The sequence below is a fragment of the Lepus europaeus genome, chromosome 4, assembly GCF_033115175.1.
Source record: "Lepus europaeus isolate LE1 chromosome 4, mLepTim1.pri, whole genome shotgun sequence".
NCBI classification, from domain to species: Eukaryota; Metazoa; Chordata; class Mammalia; order Lagomorpha; family Leporidae; genus Lepus; species Lepus europaeus.
The window spans coordinates 44,999,034-45,018,472 of NC_084830.1; the positions used below are offsets into that span (position 1 = coordinate 44,999,034).

Sequence of the window (19,439 nt, forward strand, 5' to 3'; positions counted from 1 at the left end):
AAAACGGACCAGGGGACATTCTATCTCCTAGCAATCGAGAACATCTGCTCACTCTGAATCAGTGTGCAGCACACCACAGAGAACACAGTTGCTCATGGGCGGCAGTGTGGTGGTGCAGCAGCGCATCTCATATGTGGCCAGTTCGAATCCTGGCTGCTTCACTTCCCATCCAGCTCCCTACTAATGCACCTGGGAAGGCAGCAAAAAGATGTCTCGAGTGCTTGGGCCTCTGACACCCATGTGGGAGACCCAGATGGAGTCCCCGGGCTCTTGGCTTCAATCTAATTCAGCCCTGGCTGTTGTGGCCATTTGGGGAGTGAACCAGCAGATGGGAGATCTGTCTCTCACTGTCTCTCCTTCCCTCCCTATAACTCTGCCTTTCAAATATCCAAATAAATCTAGAAAGAGAGAGAGAGTTACTCTGAGGAATGCAAACTGATTCTGCACAAGTCAAAGGCAAATGAGGAAATGGTCCTAACAGCAACTTGGGGATCTTGTAATCACTAACAGTCTGGCCAGTGACAGGAACATCCTTCTTTGTTATGCTGTGCACAGTAGCTCCCCAACCCAACAACAGAAACACTGACACCTCATTGTTTCCTAGATTACAATCCTGCCTTAATAATGCAGTTGCAATCTGAAAAAGATCCCAAGTAAAGCTCCACCACAAGTCAGAAAAGGCATAATTGGAAAATGTGTCCTGATACGCGGTCATTGAAATAGAATAGGCACACAGAAGTGACACGAAATGCCTTTGTTCACATAATCTATTTCTGTCGACTTTCTCTTATTTCTTGGATGTGTTTTCTTCCCATTAAAAAGATATAGCTAGGGGCTGGCACCATGGCACAGTAGGTTAATCCTCTGCCTATAGTTCTGGCATCCCATATGGGCTCTGGTTCTAGTCCTGGCTGCTCTACTTCCAATCCAGCTCTCTCCTATGGCCTGGGAAAGCAGTAGAAGATGGCCCAAGCCCTTGGACCCCTGCACTGCATGGGAGATGGGGAAGAAGCACCTGGCTCCTGGCTTCGGATCGGCGCAGCTCCAGCCATTGCAGCCACTGGGGAGTGAACCAACAGAAGGAAGACCTCTCTCTGTCTCTTCCTCTCACTGTCTATACCTCTACCTCTCAAATAAATAAATAAAAGAAAATCTTGAAAAAAAAAAAAAAAGATATAGCTAGATTTCTGATTCACCAGCTACTGTTGGTCCCTCCATAACATGAGTAAGAACTATCTCCATGTAACTCCCAAAACAAGCAAGGGGGCTGGGGCTGTGGCATAACAGATAAAGCTGCCGCATGCAGTGCCAGCATCCCATTTGGGTGCCAGTTCAAGTCCCGGCTGCTCCTCTTCCGATCCAGCTCTCTGCTGTGGCCTGGAAAAGCAGTAGAAGATGGCCCAAGTCCTTGGGCCCCTGCACCCATGTGGGAGACCCAGAAGAAGCTCCTGGCTCCTGGCTTCAGATCAGCCCAGCTCCAGGCATTGCAGCCATCTCGGGAGTGAACCAGTGTATGGAAGACCTCTCTCTCTCTGCCTCTTCCTCTGCCTCTCCATAACTCTGCCTTTCAGATAAATAAATAAATCTTTAAAAAAAAAAAAGTGTAGCTAGCTTGCTAACTAGCTAATGTATGTTCCCATATCTTACTTGTCTAGCCAGGCACTTCAGTACCTGCAAACCAGGGTAGATATTGCCACCATTAAGTCTAGAGAGCTATTTCCAGCTGAGTTCACAACAGTGGGTGGCTGTTCAGAGCCCTGAAACCTCACAGGTCAAGTGCCTCCTGCAGGGCCCCCATTCTCAGACTGAGAGCTTCAGGAAGCATAAGAAACAAGACAACGGTGTTCTCCTGAGAGAGAAGGAAGACCCCAACACATCTTTTTCATGTGTGCGGTGATTATTTATACCTTTTTACAGGAAGTGTAAAATTCAAACAGGAGGGATGGTTTTCCTTAACTTGCTACTTTTTCTAACCTTATACTTAAATTTATTTCATGAATTTTCAACGGGTGTGTACCCTGGATAACCACTGGGAGTGGGGCTGCAGATCATCAGGACAGCGTGTTCTCAAGGAGCTTAGCATTTCCAGGAAGACAGGCTCAACCGGAGATAACAGATAGGGGAGGTCAGATGGAACCACGTATCTTGGAGCCAGGAGGAAGAATTTATCTGAGGACGTGGTATTTGCCTTGGGTCTTTTGAATTTGCAATTTTTATTTAGATATATTTTACATACCATAAAATGCAGTGTTTTAGTATACAATTCAGTGGTGTTTTTTTTTTTAAAGCATGTTTGCAAAGTTGTGCAACCACCACTCATTAATCATCCTTCCAACAAGAACCCAAATATCCATCCACACTCATTTCCCATCCCTGCTTCCTCCAGCCCCTGGCGAGCACAAATCCACTTTCTGCCTCTGTGGATTTGCCTCTTCTGGACATTTCATGTCCATGGAATTGCAGTGTGTGGCCCTTTGTGCCTGGCTTCTTTCACTTAACATGACGCTGCTTCAGGGTTCAGCCCCATCACAGGGCCTACGAGAGGCCAGGAAGGACCCATGAAATCATGGTTTTTTGAACATCAACTTCAGAAAACATCTCAACTCTCCCAAGACAGGGAAATTAGCTCCTGCCAGCCTCATTCTTCTACTGGAGGACTTAAAAATGAAATACTTGACTCCCATTAAAGTTCTTCATAAAACCAATAAGCAGAATTTACATTTGTGATAATGTTCACTGGAGAGCCAGGGCTGTATAAGACTAGACCTCAAAAGAATAAAATAAATTGAATTTAAAAAACACATGATTGTTATGGAAAACTTTTAGAAACCCCACTGACAGTCACTAAAGAAGATTTTAATAACTAGAAAGGCATATATTGTAACTAGGTATTTTTTTTTATTTTTTATTTTTGACAGGCAGAGTGGACAATGAGAGAGAGAGACAGAAAGGTCTTCCTTTGCCGTTGGTTCACCCTCCAATGGCCGCCGCGGCCAGCGCGCTGCGGCCGGCGCACCGCGCTGATCCCAAGGCAGGAGCCAGGTGCTTCTCCTGGTCTCCCATGGGGTGCAGGGCCCAAGCACTTGGGCCATCCTCCACTGCACTCCCAGGCCACAGCAGAGAGCTGGCCTGGAAGAGGGGCAACCGGGACAGGATCGGTGCCCCGACCGGGACTAGAACCTGGTGTGCCGGCGCCACAAGGGGGAGGATTAGCCTGTTGAGCCACGGAGCTGGCCCATAACTAGGTATTTTTAAGTTGCACAATGTTGCAAGTTTACTGAAAATTACAGGACTGTACCTTTAAAGACACTAAGTTTCATGTATGTAACCTTTATCCTCATTAAAGCTATTAAACAAAAGATATAAGTAGTAGACAAAATACAGGAGGAAATATGTGACTCCTCCCTAGATAAACCAGTAAGTGTAATCACAATATGCAACACGATTTCCTGGGAACTGAGCAAGCTAGTGCTAAAGCACAAAACATAAACTAGCAAGAACAGCCAGAGCATTCTGCAAAAGCAGGCCAGGGTTAGCCTTGCCACACAGACACACACTCACCGGACAGGCGAATCAGCACCGCCCGCCTCCCCCTCCTCCCAGTGTCCTCCTACTTGGCACAGGCTGAGGCTAAAACCTGAGTTTCCCAGATGGCTGGGCAGCTGGGCCGGTGTGGGAAGCACCCAGTTAGATGGAGACTTTCTCCCCTGGCCAAGTGAGGCAGGCCACACCTGGGGCCCAGGCCTTGGAAATAAAGTAAGACACGCGTGCCCACAGCACCATCACTTAGCATATTTTATAAAGACTTCCTGGTGCCTCTTCACTATTTAATAAGATAACTCTGTAGAGATGACGAACTCCAAATATTCGGGGGGCCAGCGCTGTGGCCCGGCAGGTTAAGTTGCCATCTGCAAAGGCAGGCTGGCATGCCTTATGGGTGCCAGTTTGAGTCCCAGCTGCTCCATTTCCGATCCAGCTCCCTGCTAATGTGCCTGGGAAAGCAGCAGAAGATGGCTGCACCCATGTGGGAGACTCGGATGAAGTCCTGGTTCTTGGCTTTGGCCTGGCTCAGCCCTGGCTGTTGTGACCATTTGGGCAATAAGCTAGTGAAGAGAAGATCTCACTCTCTCTCTCCCCCTCTCTAATGCTGACTTTCAAATAAATAAATAAATCTTTTTTAAAAAATAAATATTCGTAGAATTAACCTTTAAAAAATAGTCAAGGCACAGACTATGCCATCCTTTTTAATTAGATCTAATTCAAAAGACAAACAGATGGAAGAGTGGCTGGATGAAAGAAAGGGGCAGGATGGTTCTAGTGGCTCAGCTTCCTCTGCTGTTGTTTTCTCAAGACTGTGGGGACCCAGGTGACAGAGAGCAAGCAGGCAGCCTGTCCAGGCACTTCCCAAACACCAGAGCAAGGCAAGCTTTGCTCCATGGTGCCAATAGCCCAGGAAGACAACTCTATTTTTCCCTATTTCTAAGTTTTTACTATCAAAACATTCAAATAAACCCAGAAGGACATAAATATGTACGCAATGGTATAGTGAATTCCCATCACCTACTTTATCTGCCTTGGCTCATCTCTGATTCTGTCCATTCTACAACTGGTGGAAATCAGATGCCTTCCAGTTTTGGGCTATGATGAATAGAGCCCCTATGACCACTTTTACACAGGGCTTATGATGGACTTACACCCCAATTCCTGAAGGCAGCATATCTAGGAGTAGAACTACCAAGTTCCAAGGTTGACGCATGTTCAGCTGTAGTTTTCTCAAAGCGGCTGTACAATTTACTCTCCCGGCAACAATCTGAGAATTCCAGTTGCTCCATATCCATACTAGCAGGTGGTACTGTTAGCCGTGTCAATGACGGCCATTTTGAAGCCGTGCAGTAACCTAAGGCTGTAGCTGTAATCTACATTTCTCTTATGGAGATCGGCTTTTGTAAGGCACCTGATCTTTGTCTTATTGATTTCACCCAGAAAAATGTACTGAACAGACTGTCCTTTCTCCAATAAACGTGGTGGAATCTTTATCCTAAATGAGATTCCCATCTATACAGGTAATTATCGATTCTTGGTTACTTCTCTGGCCATGCCCTTCCCTAGGCCAGGCATCCCTACCCCATGAATGAAAGGAAGCGAGTCTGACTAGAAAGACAAACCTGCAAAGCTACTCAGATATTTAATTTGGGTCACCTGCTGCTCCGGTGGTATGCACAGCACTATTACAGTTCTTGGCCAAACCACATTGCAAAATTCCTGAGGTCGATGTTACGGATGCACAATACATCACACATACTCATAAGTGCTTTCTGATCATTATTACCCTTCTATCTCCAAAGTCAGAGACTAAAATGTTTTTCCTTGAACTTCTTACTTTAAGGTCATTTTAGACATACAGCAGAGCTGCAAACAGAGTAGAGTTCATCCATATCCTTTTCCTTTTTCTGCTTCTTCTTAACAATCTATCTAGCCCTGGTATAATTATGAAGACTCAGGAAAGTGACATTGGTATGCTGCTATCAACTAAACTACAGACCTTATTAAATTTCACCTGCTCCCCATCAACAACCCTCTTCTCTTTCATAATTTAGTCCAGCCCCCTACAATCTATGGCAGTTCCTCATTCTGTCCTAGTATACTCAATGTTTTTTATAAATCACAAAAATCCCTTAAGTTACAAGCATACATTATTAATATTCCTAAATTTCATATGTACATATAAACAGAAGAGTTAAAAGGCTATGTGTAAAATAAAGAGAAATTTCTGTATTTCCTTTCACTATCCTGGTGGAGTCCTCTATATTCCCCTTTTGGCTGTAGGCCGGAATCTGGCTTTCCTCTTCAGATCATTTCAGAAAACTGATCACACAGACAAATGAGACACATGCGTGCCCTGTCTTCCTGAATAAAATCTTCAGACAACGCCAGCATTCCAAAAACATATCAACACAAAACCACAATATTAACTTTTAAAATTTCCAAGCACAGGGTCAGTGCTGTGGCCCTTGCACCCACAAGAGAGACATAGCAGAGGCTCCTGGCTCCTGGCTTCAGACTGGCGCAGCTCCGGCTGTTGCAGCCACGTGACGAGTGAAAGAGCAGATGGAAGACCTCTCTGTCTCTGCCTTTGCCTCTCTGTAACTCTTTCAGATAAGTAAAATCTTTAAAAGATTTTCAAGCACAATTAAAAAAAACAAAACAAAACATTGATTGTACCCATCTCAAGGACTGTCTAATTCTAACCATATATGAATTAAATATGGATGGGCTTGTCAAATACAGTGACCTTTGATCTCCAAGCTTATTAAAGAAAGGAGATCAAAACATGGGAAGGAAGTGGAAGACCAAAGAAACTTTTTAGAAACAAATTCACAGGGCCGGCATTGTGGTCTAACATATGGGCGCCGGTTCCCATAAAAATAAATCTTAAAAGAAAAAAAAAGTTCACTCCAGTGAATATCCAGTCTTACAGACCATCATCTTCAGCCTCCAGGAATTACAGACCATTCATTCAATCCCTTCTGACATAGGAGATAGGAGAGAAAGCTCAACCGCACTGGAGTGATACACAGGACATCACAGAACAAGCACGAGTTCAAGGTCTTAAGCACCAGCAGTCTTTGAAGCCAGCTACGTGAAGCCTCTCTGCTGTGAGACAGGCATCACCTGGCTTAAACTCTGGCAGGGGCTGGCACTGTGGCATGGTGGGTAAAGCTGCCAGCTGCAGTGCCATTATCTCATATGACGCTGGTTCGAGTCCCAGCTGCTCCACTTCCAATCCAGCTCTCTGCTATGGCCTGGGAAAGCATAAGAAGATGGCCCAAGTCTTGGGCCCCTGCACCCACGTGGGAGACCCGGAAGAAGCTCCTGGCTCCCGGCTCTACTGTTGAGGTCAGTTGGGGAGTGAATCAGCAGATAGAAGACCTCTCTCTCTCTCTGACTCTACCTCTACCCCTCCCCCCCCCTCTCTTTTTCTTTGCCTCTCTTTGTAACTTTCAAGTAAATAAATAATCTTTAAGCCGGCGCCGCGGCTCACTAGGCTAATCCTCCGCCTTGCGGCGCCGGCACACAGGGTTCTAGTCCCGGTCGGGGCACCGATCCTGTCCCGGTTGCCCCTCTTCCAGGCCAGCTCTCTGCTGTGGCCCAGGAGTGCAGTGGAGGATGGCGCAAGTACTTGGGCCCTGCACCCCATGGGAGACCAGGATAAGCACCTGGCTTCTGGCTCCGGATCAGTGCGGTGCGCCGGCCACAGCGCACCTACCGCAGCGGCTATTGGAGGGTGAACCAACGGCAAAAAGGAAGACCTTGCTCTCTGTCTCTCTCTCTCACTGTCCACTCTGCCTGTCAAAAAATTAAAATAAATAAATAAATAAATAAATAATCTTTAAAAAAAGAAAAACAAAAACCTCTGGCGATTCGAACAAGGCACACAGTGTTATTATCCCATCCCATTGCAACAGAGTCACGTCGTTCCAAGCTCCTTTCTCTAACATCAACTACCCTAGAAGAGGAATCCTGCTACTGGAAACAGTATTATTTTTAAACGTCAATCAAACATGATATGTGTAGTTTTTTAAACTCAAGGGAAGGCAGGCAGAAGAGATATTAATTTAATATTCACGGAACCATTATCCTTCCCGGAAGAATGCATAAGCATAATGGAGTTATTCAGACTACGGAGAACAAGAAATGTTATAGCAGAAGTCATGTCCCTGTCTGGCAAGGTGCCAAAGCCCAGGATAATGAGGCCCTGACTTCTTTTGAGCTTTTTTTTTTTTTTTAAAGATACATTTATCTTATTTTGAAAGAGTTATCAAAGAAAGGGGGAGAGACAGATAGAGAGAGAAGGCTTTCATCTGCGGGTTCCCCAGATGGCCACAAAGCCAGGAGTTTCACCACATCTCCCATGCGGGCGGCAGGGGACCGGACACTTGGGCCACCTTCTACTGCTTTTCCCAGGCCATTAGCAGGGAGCGGGATGAGAAGTGGAGCAGCCGGGACTCGAACCAGGGCCCACAGGGGATGCCAGCAGCGTCGCAGGCAGCAGCTTTACCCGCTACGCCACAGTGCCGGCCGCAGGCCCTGGCTTCTTATGGAAGAAGACGGATACAAAGCATGCGCCGGCTTTCCTTCCTTCAGACCCGCTGCGCTCCGGCTCCTCCTCCTGACCTCTTAATGACAGGGGCCCCTCGAGGGCTCAGCCCTGGGACTCATTCCCCGTCTCTCTGCTCTCCCCCGACACAAAAGCCACCTGCAGGCTGACAGCCTCCAAAGTGTGTCTCCGTCTGGCCCTCTCCTCCGGCTGGCTGCAGACTCACATATCTGACCGCCTTTTAAAATCTGCTGTTATGCAGCTCACACTTCACCGCAAACATAGCCAAACAACAGCTAACAAAATAGTGACTTATAATGGGCGCTTTTCTTGATCCCACTGTATGTGCTTTTCATGTATTAACTTATTTATTCCTCAAAATGATCTATGCAAAGGAGGAGACGGACACCAGGACTGTCTGTCTTTCACAGGGAGACACCAGGGCACACAGAGGTCAAGGGCAGCACAAGTCACACAGGGCAGCACCAGGATGCAAACTGAGCTCCATGGCTCGGTGGGCTAAGCCTCCATTTACCACGCCGCCATCCCATATAGGAAACCCCAGTCTGAGTCCCAGCTGCTCTACTTCCAATCCAGCTCCCTACAAATGCTCGTGGGAAGGCAGCAGATGATGGCTCAAGTGCTTGAATTCCTGCCACCCACGCAGGAGACCAGGATGGGGCTCCAGGCTCCTGGGCCTGCCTGGCCCAGCCCTGGCTGCTGCAACCAACTGGGGAGTGAACCAGAGTACAAGGATCTCTGTCTTTCTGCTATTCTGCCTTCCAAATAAAACAAATAAATCTTTAAAAACCAGAGCTGAGCTCTGTGGCTGGAGCACACCCTCCTAACACTAGGCTGCACTAAGACACTTCATTCAAAGTCTCCTTTTCTCCCCCTATCTCCCCACCCACGTACACAGCAGTCAAGGCTTCAAAACCCCAGCCTCTCTCTATGCAGCCCGCTCAGCAGGGCACCATCCAAGAATGGCCTCTGGGGCCTTTGTGGCCCCTGTGCTCACATGCCCAGGCCCCCATACAGGGCCTCCGCTCAGCAAGTCATCTTCCTAACACACACCTTGGCGCCTACAGGTACCCAAGACCACAGAGTGAAATCCACAACTCCACTGAGTCTTTCAAACACTCCCAGGCTACCCTTAACCCTCTCCCTGCTCACACATTCTTTTGTTCGAATGCCTATAAAGTTCTCCAAAGCCAATGAGAACTCAGCGGGAATGATATTGCTTGTGGTGGCACGCAGCACTGTCCTAGGCAGCTCAGACAGGGCATGGCTGCGATCATTAAAAGGTCAGGTCACAGGGCTCGTGGAGCGGGCCCCCCCCCACACACACCCCTTTGTACGTTTCGACTTTCTGGGAAAAGGCCCTACATTCATCAAATAAGCAGAACGGAAAACGGTCACCTCCTGGAAGAAAGGGGACTACCGAAGCATTAGAGAATACACAGAGGGGTACGCATGATCCTTTAAATCTCCCTTCTTGTCACTTACTCCTCCCCCCTCCAAGACCAAAAGGCCCCAAAAATCCGCAACAAAGGAATACTTTTCAAAATAGTAAGTTAACATACAATGCAGGGGAGAGAGAACTTATTTAGATTCTTGCGCCTGAACAGAGGCAAACCATGGGCATTACGTATTTGTTCATATGATTTGGAACAAAGAAGAGTTATATTGGCCCGTGCGGGCATACAAATCAATACTTGTGATTTAACAGGCAGGACAGGTAGCCGGCTTCCCTGCCTTGAAAATACCACAGGATCTGCAACTGCTGACGGACTCACTGGCATCATCCATGAACTCGATGTCGCCTCCTAGCTCAGAACCCGAGAAGTGGTACTGGTCAGGGTCAGCCAGCGCGCTCAGTAAAATCAGCAGGACCACGGCATTGATGATCTGCAATGAGAAAAAATAATAATAATTCAGGAACTCGGGGAAACGGTGTTTACAGTAGAGAAATCACAAGAGAGCTTCAAAGGCACTCAGCCCCGCCCAGCAGGCAGCAGGAAAGGGGTCACAAGGCAGAGACACTGCCCGCCCACCTGGGCACCGCCAGCCATGGCCCCTGGGTCAGGCCACCCACTGCACTGACAGCCCACACAAACCCAGGCGGCAGCTCCAATGCCAGGAGCAGGCTGGCCAACTGTACTCTGAAGATATAAAGGCCCACAACCCAAGATTTTCCAGGCGGTCCTGAAGCGGGAGACAGACAAGGGTTAACTCGGGAAGCTGAGAAAAGCAAATTCCAGAATGCTTTCATGGCTTTCACAGTTTGTCTCTTTCGCTCAACACTGCCTCCCTTATCCAAGACCTTGAGGCAGGACACAAAAAGGGGCTGAAGGAGAAGCTGAGAAAATGAAATCACCAGCTTGAAGACCCTTCGCTTAGAAGCTGTATAGAGACCTGGCGACAGCCAGGTGGCCTGCAGACCACGCGACTACAAAGTCACACAAAGGGCCCAGAACCCTTACAAATGTACAGCATTTTCCACACTCTGGGCCTCGAGTCTCAGCTTCGACCCGAGCTTTGATTCTTGGCTCCTGCTCTCTTAAGAAGCGTACTTTTCCTATAATAAGCCTTAGCTGTTACACTTACTGTCTACATGAGCTGTGCTCCATTCACTGTCTAAAAAGAGCCAGCACCTGGGCCTCCACGTCTGCCCCTCCACTCAGACAACGATGCTACACTTTCCACCGGTTCAGCCCGCGGCAGCTTTGAGAGCATCGCACAACTCGCTCTGGAGAAGGAAGGACTGAAGGGCAGAGCAGAGCCAGCATCCAATCCTGACCCGGTCCCCATGACGGCCTGTCCTGCCCAGGCCCACGTCTGCAGTTGTCGGGGGTTCATCGCCTTGGGGTACTTCAACTCACACAGAAATCATCTTCCTGAACACCTCCCACCTCTGCTCCCCCTTTTCTGTTCTCCAGCTTACAAAACAGCACCACTGGGGCCGGCACTGTGGCATAGTTGCTTAAGCCACTGCTTGCTACACAGGCATTCCAAAAGGGACTGCCAGTTCAAGTTCCGGCTTCCAATCCAGCGCCTCCCTGCTAATGCTCCTGAGACGGCAGCGGAAGATGGCCCAAGTGCTTGGACCCCTGCCGGCCATGTGGATCGAGTGCCAGGCTCCTAGCCTGTCCCAGCCCAGGGCCATTGCAGCCATTGGGGAGTAAACTAGCAGACAGAAATCTCTGTCTCTTCCTCTCTCTCTGTAACTCTGCCTTTCAAATAAATCAATCAATGTTTTTTTTAAACAAAAATCCTTTTACTAACAATATTAACTATACATTGTTATAAAGAGCCAGATTTGAAAACTCAAGCATACTTCAAAAATCCCATGGAAAAATGGAATAGAAAAGTAAATTTACTTTGGGGAAAAAAATTTTTTTAAAGATTTATTTATTTGTTTGAAAGTCAGAGTTATACAGAAAGAGGCAGAGGGAGATGGGGGGGGGGGGAGGGAGAGGGAGGGAGGGAGGGGGAGAGAGTCTTCCATCCACTGGTTCACTCCCTAGTTGGCCGCAACGGCCAGAACTGTGCCAATCTGAAGCCAGGAGTTTCTTCCGGGTCTCCCACGTGGGCACATCTACTGCTTTCCCAGGCCACAGCAGAGAGCTGGATTGAAAGTGGTGCAGCCAGGACTGGAACCGGCACCCATATGGGATGCCGACACTGCAGGTTGTGGCTCCACCTGCTATGCCACAGCGCCAACCACGGTGCAAAAAATTTTAATACCCACATATTATGTTATTCATAATACATATTTTCTGAAGCTCCTGAAGTTCCTTGTACCTATCTACAGAAGGGGGTCACAGAGGCGGGTTGTTGCAAGATGTCTTCTCCAGAACTCATTTTGAACTGTTAATCTCAAGGGATTATTCTAGGATTATACTCAGTTTGGAGCTATTTTTCTTCTTCCTCTATATTCCAAGATGTCTAATACAGTCTGCTTTTTGGAAAAAAATATGAGAATAGCAATTCTCCAGAGTACACATACATATGACTAATTTAAATAGATACTGCAAACTGGTCCAAAAAAATCAGGTACAAATGGCATAATGGGAAATTAAATAAGGCACGCTCCCCACTGCGGTTATTAGAACTACCAGCGCCCCACTTCCCTTCAGAGACCTGAGACACTTGGTAGATTTTGGAGCAAATTTTTCAGCACATACATAAGTAAGGCTTAAAAGGAAGAACAGACTAGTCCCAAGGCTGGCACCGTGATGTCTGGCAAAGACTTCATTTGATAAACTGCCCAGTTTTCTTGGCACTCCATGCCTTCTGAATCCTGATCTTTGAAAAAGGCATGTGAGGGGCTAGTGCTGTGGCACAGAAGGTTAAGCCTCCACCCATATTGCCTGCATTCCATATGCATGCCGGTTTAAGTCCCAGCTGCTCCACTTCCCAATCAGCTTCCTGCTAATGGCCTGGGAAAGCAGTGGAGGACGGCCCAAGTGTTTGGGCCCCTGTACCCACGTGGGAGACCCAGAAAAAGCTCCTGGCTTTGGATGTGGCCATTTGGGGACTGAACCAGTAGATGGAAGACCTTTCTCTGTGGCTCTCCCTTCTTCTATAACTCTGCCTTTCAAATAATAAAGAAATCTTTAAAAAAAAAAAAAAAAAAAAGCAGTGGAAGATGGCACAAGTGCTTGGGCCCCTGCACCCATGTGGGAGACCAGGAAGAAGCTTTAGGCTCCTGGCTTTGGATTGGCTCAGCTCCAGCCACTGCAGACATTTGGGGGGTGAACCAGCAGATGAAGATCTCTCTCTCTCTCTCTCTCTCTCTGTAATTCTGCCTTTAAAATAAATAAATCTTAAAAAAAAAAGGAAAAGGAAAAGAAAGAAAAAAGAAAAAGGCATGTGAAATGGTATGGCTGAAACATCACAGGAATGTGTTTGACAAAGTATAAAGAACCACCCAAAGGCCATGTATTTGGTGTTGTCACCATAACAATGTAAGTTTAAGGATGAAAAGGAAAAAAAAACTTACATTTGAGATTTGTGGGCGAAGCCCTAGCAGAGGAGTGGAGGAGGGAAGGTAGGGAGTGAGGAGAGGAGTCAGTCGTGAAGGGCCTGGGGCCAGATCTAGGGAGCTGGTGTTCGATTCTGGGCGATACAGGATGCCAGCGAGAGCACGACCGAAGGGAAGAGTGTCATCCGCCCCGTGCAACGCTGCCTGCCTTGTACTGGCCACCCAAGTTAGCTCCCCTTCTCGCCTTAATGAGAACCACACAAAGTTCCCGGCTGGCAGCTGGCGTCAGAAAATTACCAGTTTTCCTGATCTAAGCAGTGCTGCACGGCGGGTTTCCTGGGTTTCCTGTCCTTTCGGTCCCAGAGGACCTGTCACCTCTTAATCAGCTAAGATTACCCCTCCCCCTGATTTACTGGAATGCATCACCAGTTGCCTAAACCAGGGGCAGCACTCCCGGGGAACTTGGGGGACTCAGAGGACACATGGCACGCACCCACGTTCACACACAGCACAGAGCAGTCAGCATGCTCTGAGCTCCAAGACCTTCCTGAAGCCTGGGCTGAGGTGACGGGGAACTGCCACAGTGGCTGGACAGTCAGGAAGGTTGCGGAGCCTGGGACATGTGGGCAAGAGCCAAGCCCACCCATGAGCAAGGCCCCTGGCACCGGGCCTGTCCTCAGAGCAGCAGGTGGCTCTGTCAGGTTGGAACTCGGGGTGTACGGAGGAAAATGCTGGGGGATGACACCAGAGGTGCAGGACAGGGACAGAAGGGAGGAATCGAGGGCTTTATCCCGGTTCTTAATGGAGACGCCCTCAAGGTTTCGGGGGTAGAATACCACACAGTCAAGTATCAGGAAGCACAAAGTGGCAGAGGTGGGGAGGCAGAACCCGATCTGCAGCCGCCTGCAATCCTCTGGCTGGGGGAGCAGTGAGAGTTCCCACTGCTTCATTTCTGTGTCTGGTGACTTGTTACCTTCCGCGCAGGCGGGCAAGATGAAGTGAGGTATCTTAGGCACTAGGCGTGGGGCAGCCACGGTGTGATGCTCAGGGCCTTTTTGCAGATGGCGAGAGGTGCTAGGGATGTAGTGACGGACCAGATGCAGAGATCAAGGGAAGGGGAGCCAGCGAGACCCTGAGATCCGAGCCTGGGACACGGGTCTTCCTTGTCACTACTGAACCAAGGACAGCGGTCGGAAGGGCCGTTTATGATGAGGTGGATGCTAGGCACAGCGCACCGAGAGCACCTGCCGGCTGCCCGAACGCTCCCATCATCAGCCTGCCCCTCTGGCCACTAACCCTGCTCTACCCTCTTTATTCAGCCCTGGGTCCCCACGTCTGCCCTGCTTTCTTCCGTGTGCCTGCCCGAGCTCTGGGAGCCTGGTGCTAGTCTTTGCAGTCTCTTGCTCAGTCTCTGTACAACTTCACACAGGTCTTGGTCTCTCTGCCTGGCTCTTGGCGGGATCACACCTGCCCTGTGCCCTCCTCTCCTCTGCTCACCACCGCCAGCTGTAGTCCTGGGCCAAGTCCCCGTCGGGGTGCCCTGTGGGACAACCCAGATGAGACGGTCAGCTCAGCCCACTCACACGTCTGAATCACAGAGTGATGTGCATGTCCATGCGTGTCCATGCGTCTCCCTGCGGTGTTACGTCGAGACATGGTCGTTAGATGGGAGCCTCACACACCACAGAGGGGTGATCCTTGAGGAGCTGGGTCTCTGCAAAGGGCACGGGGCCAGAGGAGCCACGTAGTGACCACACGTGGTCTGATGGGAAAGGTCAAGGGTCACACAGAGCCCCAAGAACACTGGGGCTCATTTCCAAAATAGAGAATATGGAAAAAGCAACCACTCATCAGTTCTGACCAAAAAGTGAAAGATCCCCGCCAATAAGAACCACGGGGACGCCAAGAGCAGCCGGCGGCGGGCTACGTAATACCCGCGGTTCATCAACTCGTCTAAGGTGTGTTTATGTTCGGCTGCCACCCACTTCCACTGGGGTTTTCCTTGTCTGGGTGTGTCGTGGACAAACCGGTGCTGTTTGTTCTACTGACAGACTGTTCCTGGGGTGGCACCTGGCTCTCCTTGTTCTGGACAGGGACTGCTCCCTGAAAGTAAATAAATCCACCTTCCGTCCCATTACTTAAGTGATGTAGGCCGTGGGACACACTCCAGGCATCCGAAGAGTTTTTCCATCCTTAAATCATCTATCAGATCCCAAACGAAGAGAGGCATCTGCAGCTGGAACTGAAAATGTCACTGTTACCGCTGCCTTTTCAAAAGCCTCAATAGAAGAAGCTTGGGGACACTCAAGTGGACTGAGGCTGTAAGAACACATCAGAGATTTATACAGAACACAAAATGATCACTGCACGCTTACTGATAATGAAGTTATCAGTTAAATAATAGTAAAGCCAACTAACAGAATCCTAGCAAACACTAAAAACATGTATTAACATGTATTAAAAAAAAAAAAAGATTTTCAGGGCTGGTGCTGTGCTATAACACGTAAAGCCAACTGCTACAGTGCCAGCATCCCATATAGGTGCAGGTGTAAGTCCCGGCTGCTCCACTTCCAGTCCAGTTCTCTGCTATGGCCTGGGAAAGCAGTGGAAGATGGCCCAAGTCCTTGGGTCCCTGGACCGCCATAAGGAGACCTGGAAGAAGCTCCTGGCTCCTGGCTTCAGATCAGCGCAGCTCAAAAACCCTCTATCAAGCAACAAATATATGTCAGGCCATATGCTAGGTACTATGTATAAATAATGGCAAACCTCCCACGTTAGCCTATGACCTCGTAGGGAAGATGTTCACATAGGACGGTGAAACAAATGGTTACAGAGCACTGGGGACCTCACGGCAGGGCTGGGGGGTAGCAGCTGAAAGATGTCACACAGAGAGGCAACATTATGAATACCAGAAAGTAATAGACGTTTAGAAATCTTGAGAGACAAAATGATACCACAAATAATTTTAGGGTATCAGACCAAGTGACTAAGAACTGTTAATTAAAAACCGCAGGGAACATAAACACGAAAGTGAGCCTCTCACTTTGAGTTGGATTAAAATGGCAGCCAGAGGACGGGTGTTGTGACACAACGGGATAAGCCACTGCCTGAGACACCCAAATCCCCTATCAGAATGCCTGGGTTCTAGTCCCACCTCTGCTTCAGACCCAGCTTCCTGACAATGGGCATCCTGGAAGGCAGCAGGTGATGGGTTAAGTACATGGGTTCCTGCTGAAGTAGCTCCTTGACAGTAGGGACTCCATTTTGGAGCACTTGAGACTCCATTCTGGGAAGGTGCCCCCCCCCCCACCATGACATCTGGTCTGAAACTATGATCTAAAACAGCTGAACAATAGCAGGCCACTACATCACACTTGGCAGAGCACAGAAACCCCCTAGCAGGATCGCTCAAGCTTGGAAGTGGATAGGCTACACCTGGGTTAATGATAAAAATGTAATTTTTACCTGGATTAATGTCAAGATTATAGTTGAAATTGTTAAGATTATAACTGGTATTGTCAAGATTATAATTGATACTAGTTTTGCATAGGTTTTAGGTCAGCTTGACCCCGGTAACCATGTATCCCCCCCTGTCCCTAGCAACCATGAATTCCCCTCCCGATTTTGTGGTTTTTGCCTTTATAAACCCTGTTGCTTTGGGCTTCAGGGTCGAGAGTTCTTCAGGGCATGAGCCCACTCTCCACCGCTGGCAATAAAGGACCATCAAATTTTATCAGTGTGTGGAGCTCCTTTGTTTGCACTCACTCAGGCACAACACTGCCACCCACGTGGAAGACCCAGATAAAGTTCCTGGCTCCTGGCTTCCACCTGGCCCTGTCTTGGCTATTATGGGCATCTGGGAGTGAACCAGTAGATAGATCAGTTTCTCTCTCTTCCCTTCTCTGTGGGACTGCCTTTCACATAAATGAAAAAATAAAATTTTTAAATAAAGTGTTAGCAATTTAAGGTATCAAAGGATAGACGGTGAGACAGTATAAGCAGAATGACAGGTCGCTACTGTTCATTAAAGACACATTTTAGTGGGCAAATTGTAAAAATATATTCTTGATGGTTTTCTCCCCCCAGATTCAATCAGATGGTTTGACTCACAGGGCTAGCACTATGGCACAGAAGGTTAGGCATCCACCTGTGGTGCCAGCATCCCATATGGGTGCCACTTCAAGTCCTGGCTGCTCCACTTCCAATCCAGCTCCTTGTTAATGTGCCTGAGAAAGCAGCAGTAGATGCCCAAGTGTTTGGGCCCCTGCACCCATGTGGGAGACCTGGATGAAGCTCCCAGCTCCTGGCTTCAGCTGGCCCAACCCAGGGCTGTTACAGCTATTTGGGGGAGTGAGCCAGCAGAGGAAGATCTCTCTCTGTCTCTCCTCCTCTCTCAGTAACTCTGCTTTTCCAATCAAAAAAGGAAGGACTCACGCAGGACTCTCTAGGGCAGACAACAAAGGAAACAAAATGGGGTGGGGGGAGGAGTCATTTGCTTCTTTAATAGATAAAACCTTGTTGGCCAGTACTGTCCAGAGGGCTTTGTTTTAGGGGAATTCCAGGTGCAGGCAGGGGAATTCCAGGTCTGGGGCAGGTGGTGACTACCACCTACATGTAACAGCCGCAGACCACCTGGAGCCCAGCTGGCCACCATAGGCACTCCCTAAAGAGCACGGCAGCACCAGGGCAGCACCAGACGGTCAACGGAAGGTCATGAGCACCACTGACTAACCAGGTTCTTAAGATGAGCTGATCACGCACCTCTCAGCCCCAATTTCAATCTATAAAAACCTTCACCCTTAATGCGCTAAGGAGCCTGGGAATTAAGCAACAGCTACCCCACTCCTTGCTGTGTGCTTTGCAATAAACACCTCCTCTCCCCTCCATCCCCGCTCCCCGCCACCCCATGTCAGCGATTGGCTTGCTGCGTGCCAGGTGAGTAGACCCAGGTTTGGCGGTTCTATAACAACACCCCCAACTAGTTTGGGGCGGGGGTGGGGTGGGGAGAGGCATTTTGGCATAGAGGGTAAAGCCAACACCTGTGACACCCACGCTGCCTATGAGCACCAGTTCAACTCCAAAACTGTTGAGTTTCTGAATGGGAAGAGACAGGCCCAGCCCAGGGCTCAGCTGAACATGGGCGATGGAGTCCTCAATTCTGTGCATTGAAAACATAAGGCTGGGCACAAGAAAAGGGACACATAGAAAGTGCAAAATGGCTAAATTAATTTCCAGGGCAGAAGCACAGAGCTCTTAGGTCTGTTAGCTATCTGTAACCAGCCCCCTGCGACAACTTGGCCTAACAGAAAATAAACTCTGAAAGACTATTGGAGGTTGTCATTTCTTTGTACTCTCTAGTTAGCTTTTGTGTACAAAGAATGCTTTCTTCCTGCAGCTGCCCAAAGTGAATCTCACAGAACAGCTTTACGAATGAACGTGAGCAGACAGAACAGACAACCAACCTGATACAAAGTTCTCATGCCACTCAAGACCACTATGCTTTAGAAGTAAACCTTCCCACTTTTTCAGAATGTTATGTATTTATTTTATTTGAAAGGCAGAGAGAGACAGAGGGCGATCTCCTGTCTGCTGGTTCTCTCTCCAAATGCCCACAACAGCCAAGGCTGGGCCAGCTCAAAGCTAAGAACCTAGAACACAATCTAAGTCTCCCACATGGATGGCAGGGACCCAACTATTATCACTTGCTACTATTAATTAGGAAGATAGAAATTAGCCTGTGTGTGTGTAGAAGGGGCCTAAGGAAAACAAAGCACCTGCAAAAGGAACGCAGCAGCTTCCGAAGCACCTGGAAGCAGCCCTGTACTTTATCCAGCAAGTCCTGCCCTTCCCCTGTAACTTATAGGAGGTCCCAGTCCTCTTCCACCCCTCCAAGGAAAGCACTCCTGGAGAATCCGGGACCAAGAGGGCTTCCCAGTCTGCTTACACTGGGTAACAAAACCTTGGGAGGAATTTCAGCCATTTCACGCCCGGCAAACCCTTTGTCCATGAGAGGGTAGGGGTGAGGAGGAGAAAGGGTGAGAACCAGACCCCATTCCCTTATAAACCTCAGTCCTTGGCTGAGCCGCCCACCTGGCCCACCTGGTCTGCCTGCCGGGTGTATTCTCTTCATTAAACTTTATCACCAGGCTTTAGCCCAGTCTGAACGGCTGGGCACTCTCTCTCTGATCTCTCTGAACCGTTTGGAGAGAGGTCCATCAGTTCTGGCAGATGCTCCACCTCATTAAACCTTGCTACCCTGCCTACCACTCCTCTCTCACACCTGGAATTCCTTTCTTACAGGAACAGCAAGAATCTCTATTCCAGCCACCCCCAGTAACACTGCTTCCCAGGGTG

The 19,439-nt window shown here is 48.6% G+C and overlaps 1 protein-coding gene across 1 annotated transcript in view; it reads right to left on the reverse strand.

Annotated features, from left to right (window-relative positions):
• Nucleotides 1-19,439, reverse strand: part of LAPTM4B (lysosomal protein transmembrane 4 beta) — a 67,698-nt gene that overhangs the window by 32,703 nt on the left and 15,556 nt on the right. Inside the window, exon 2 of the mRNA XM_062188191.1 lies at nt 9,895-10,006. Within this exon, the coding sequence (XP_062044175.1) occupies nt 9,895-10,006 (112 nt within the window). The remainder of the gene's footprint in view (nt 1-9,894; nt 10,007-19,439) is intronic.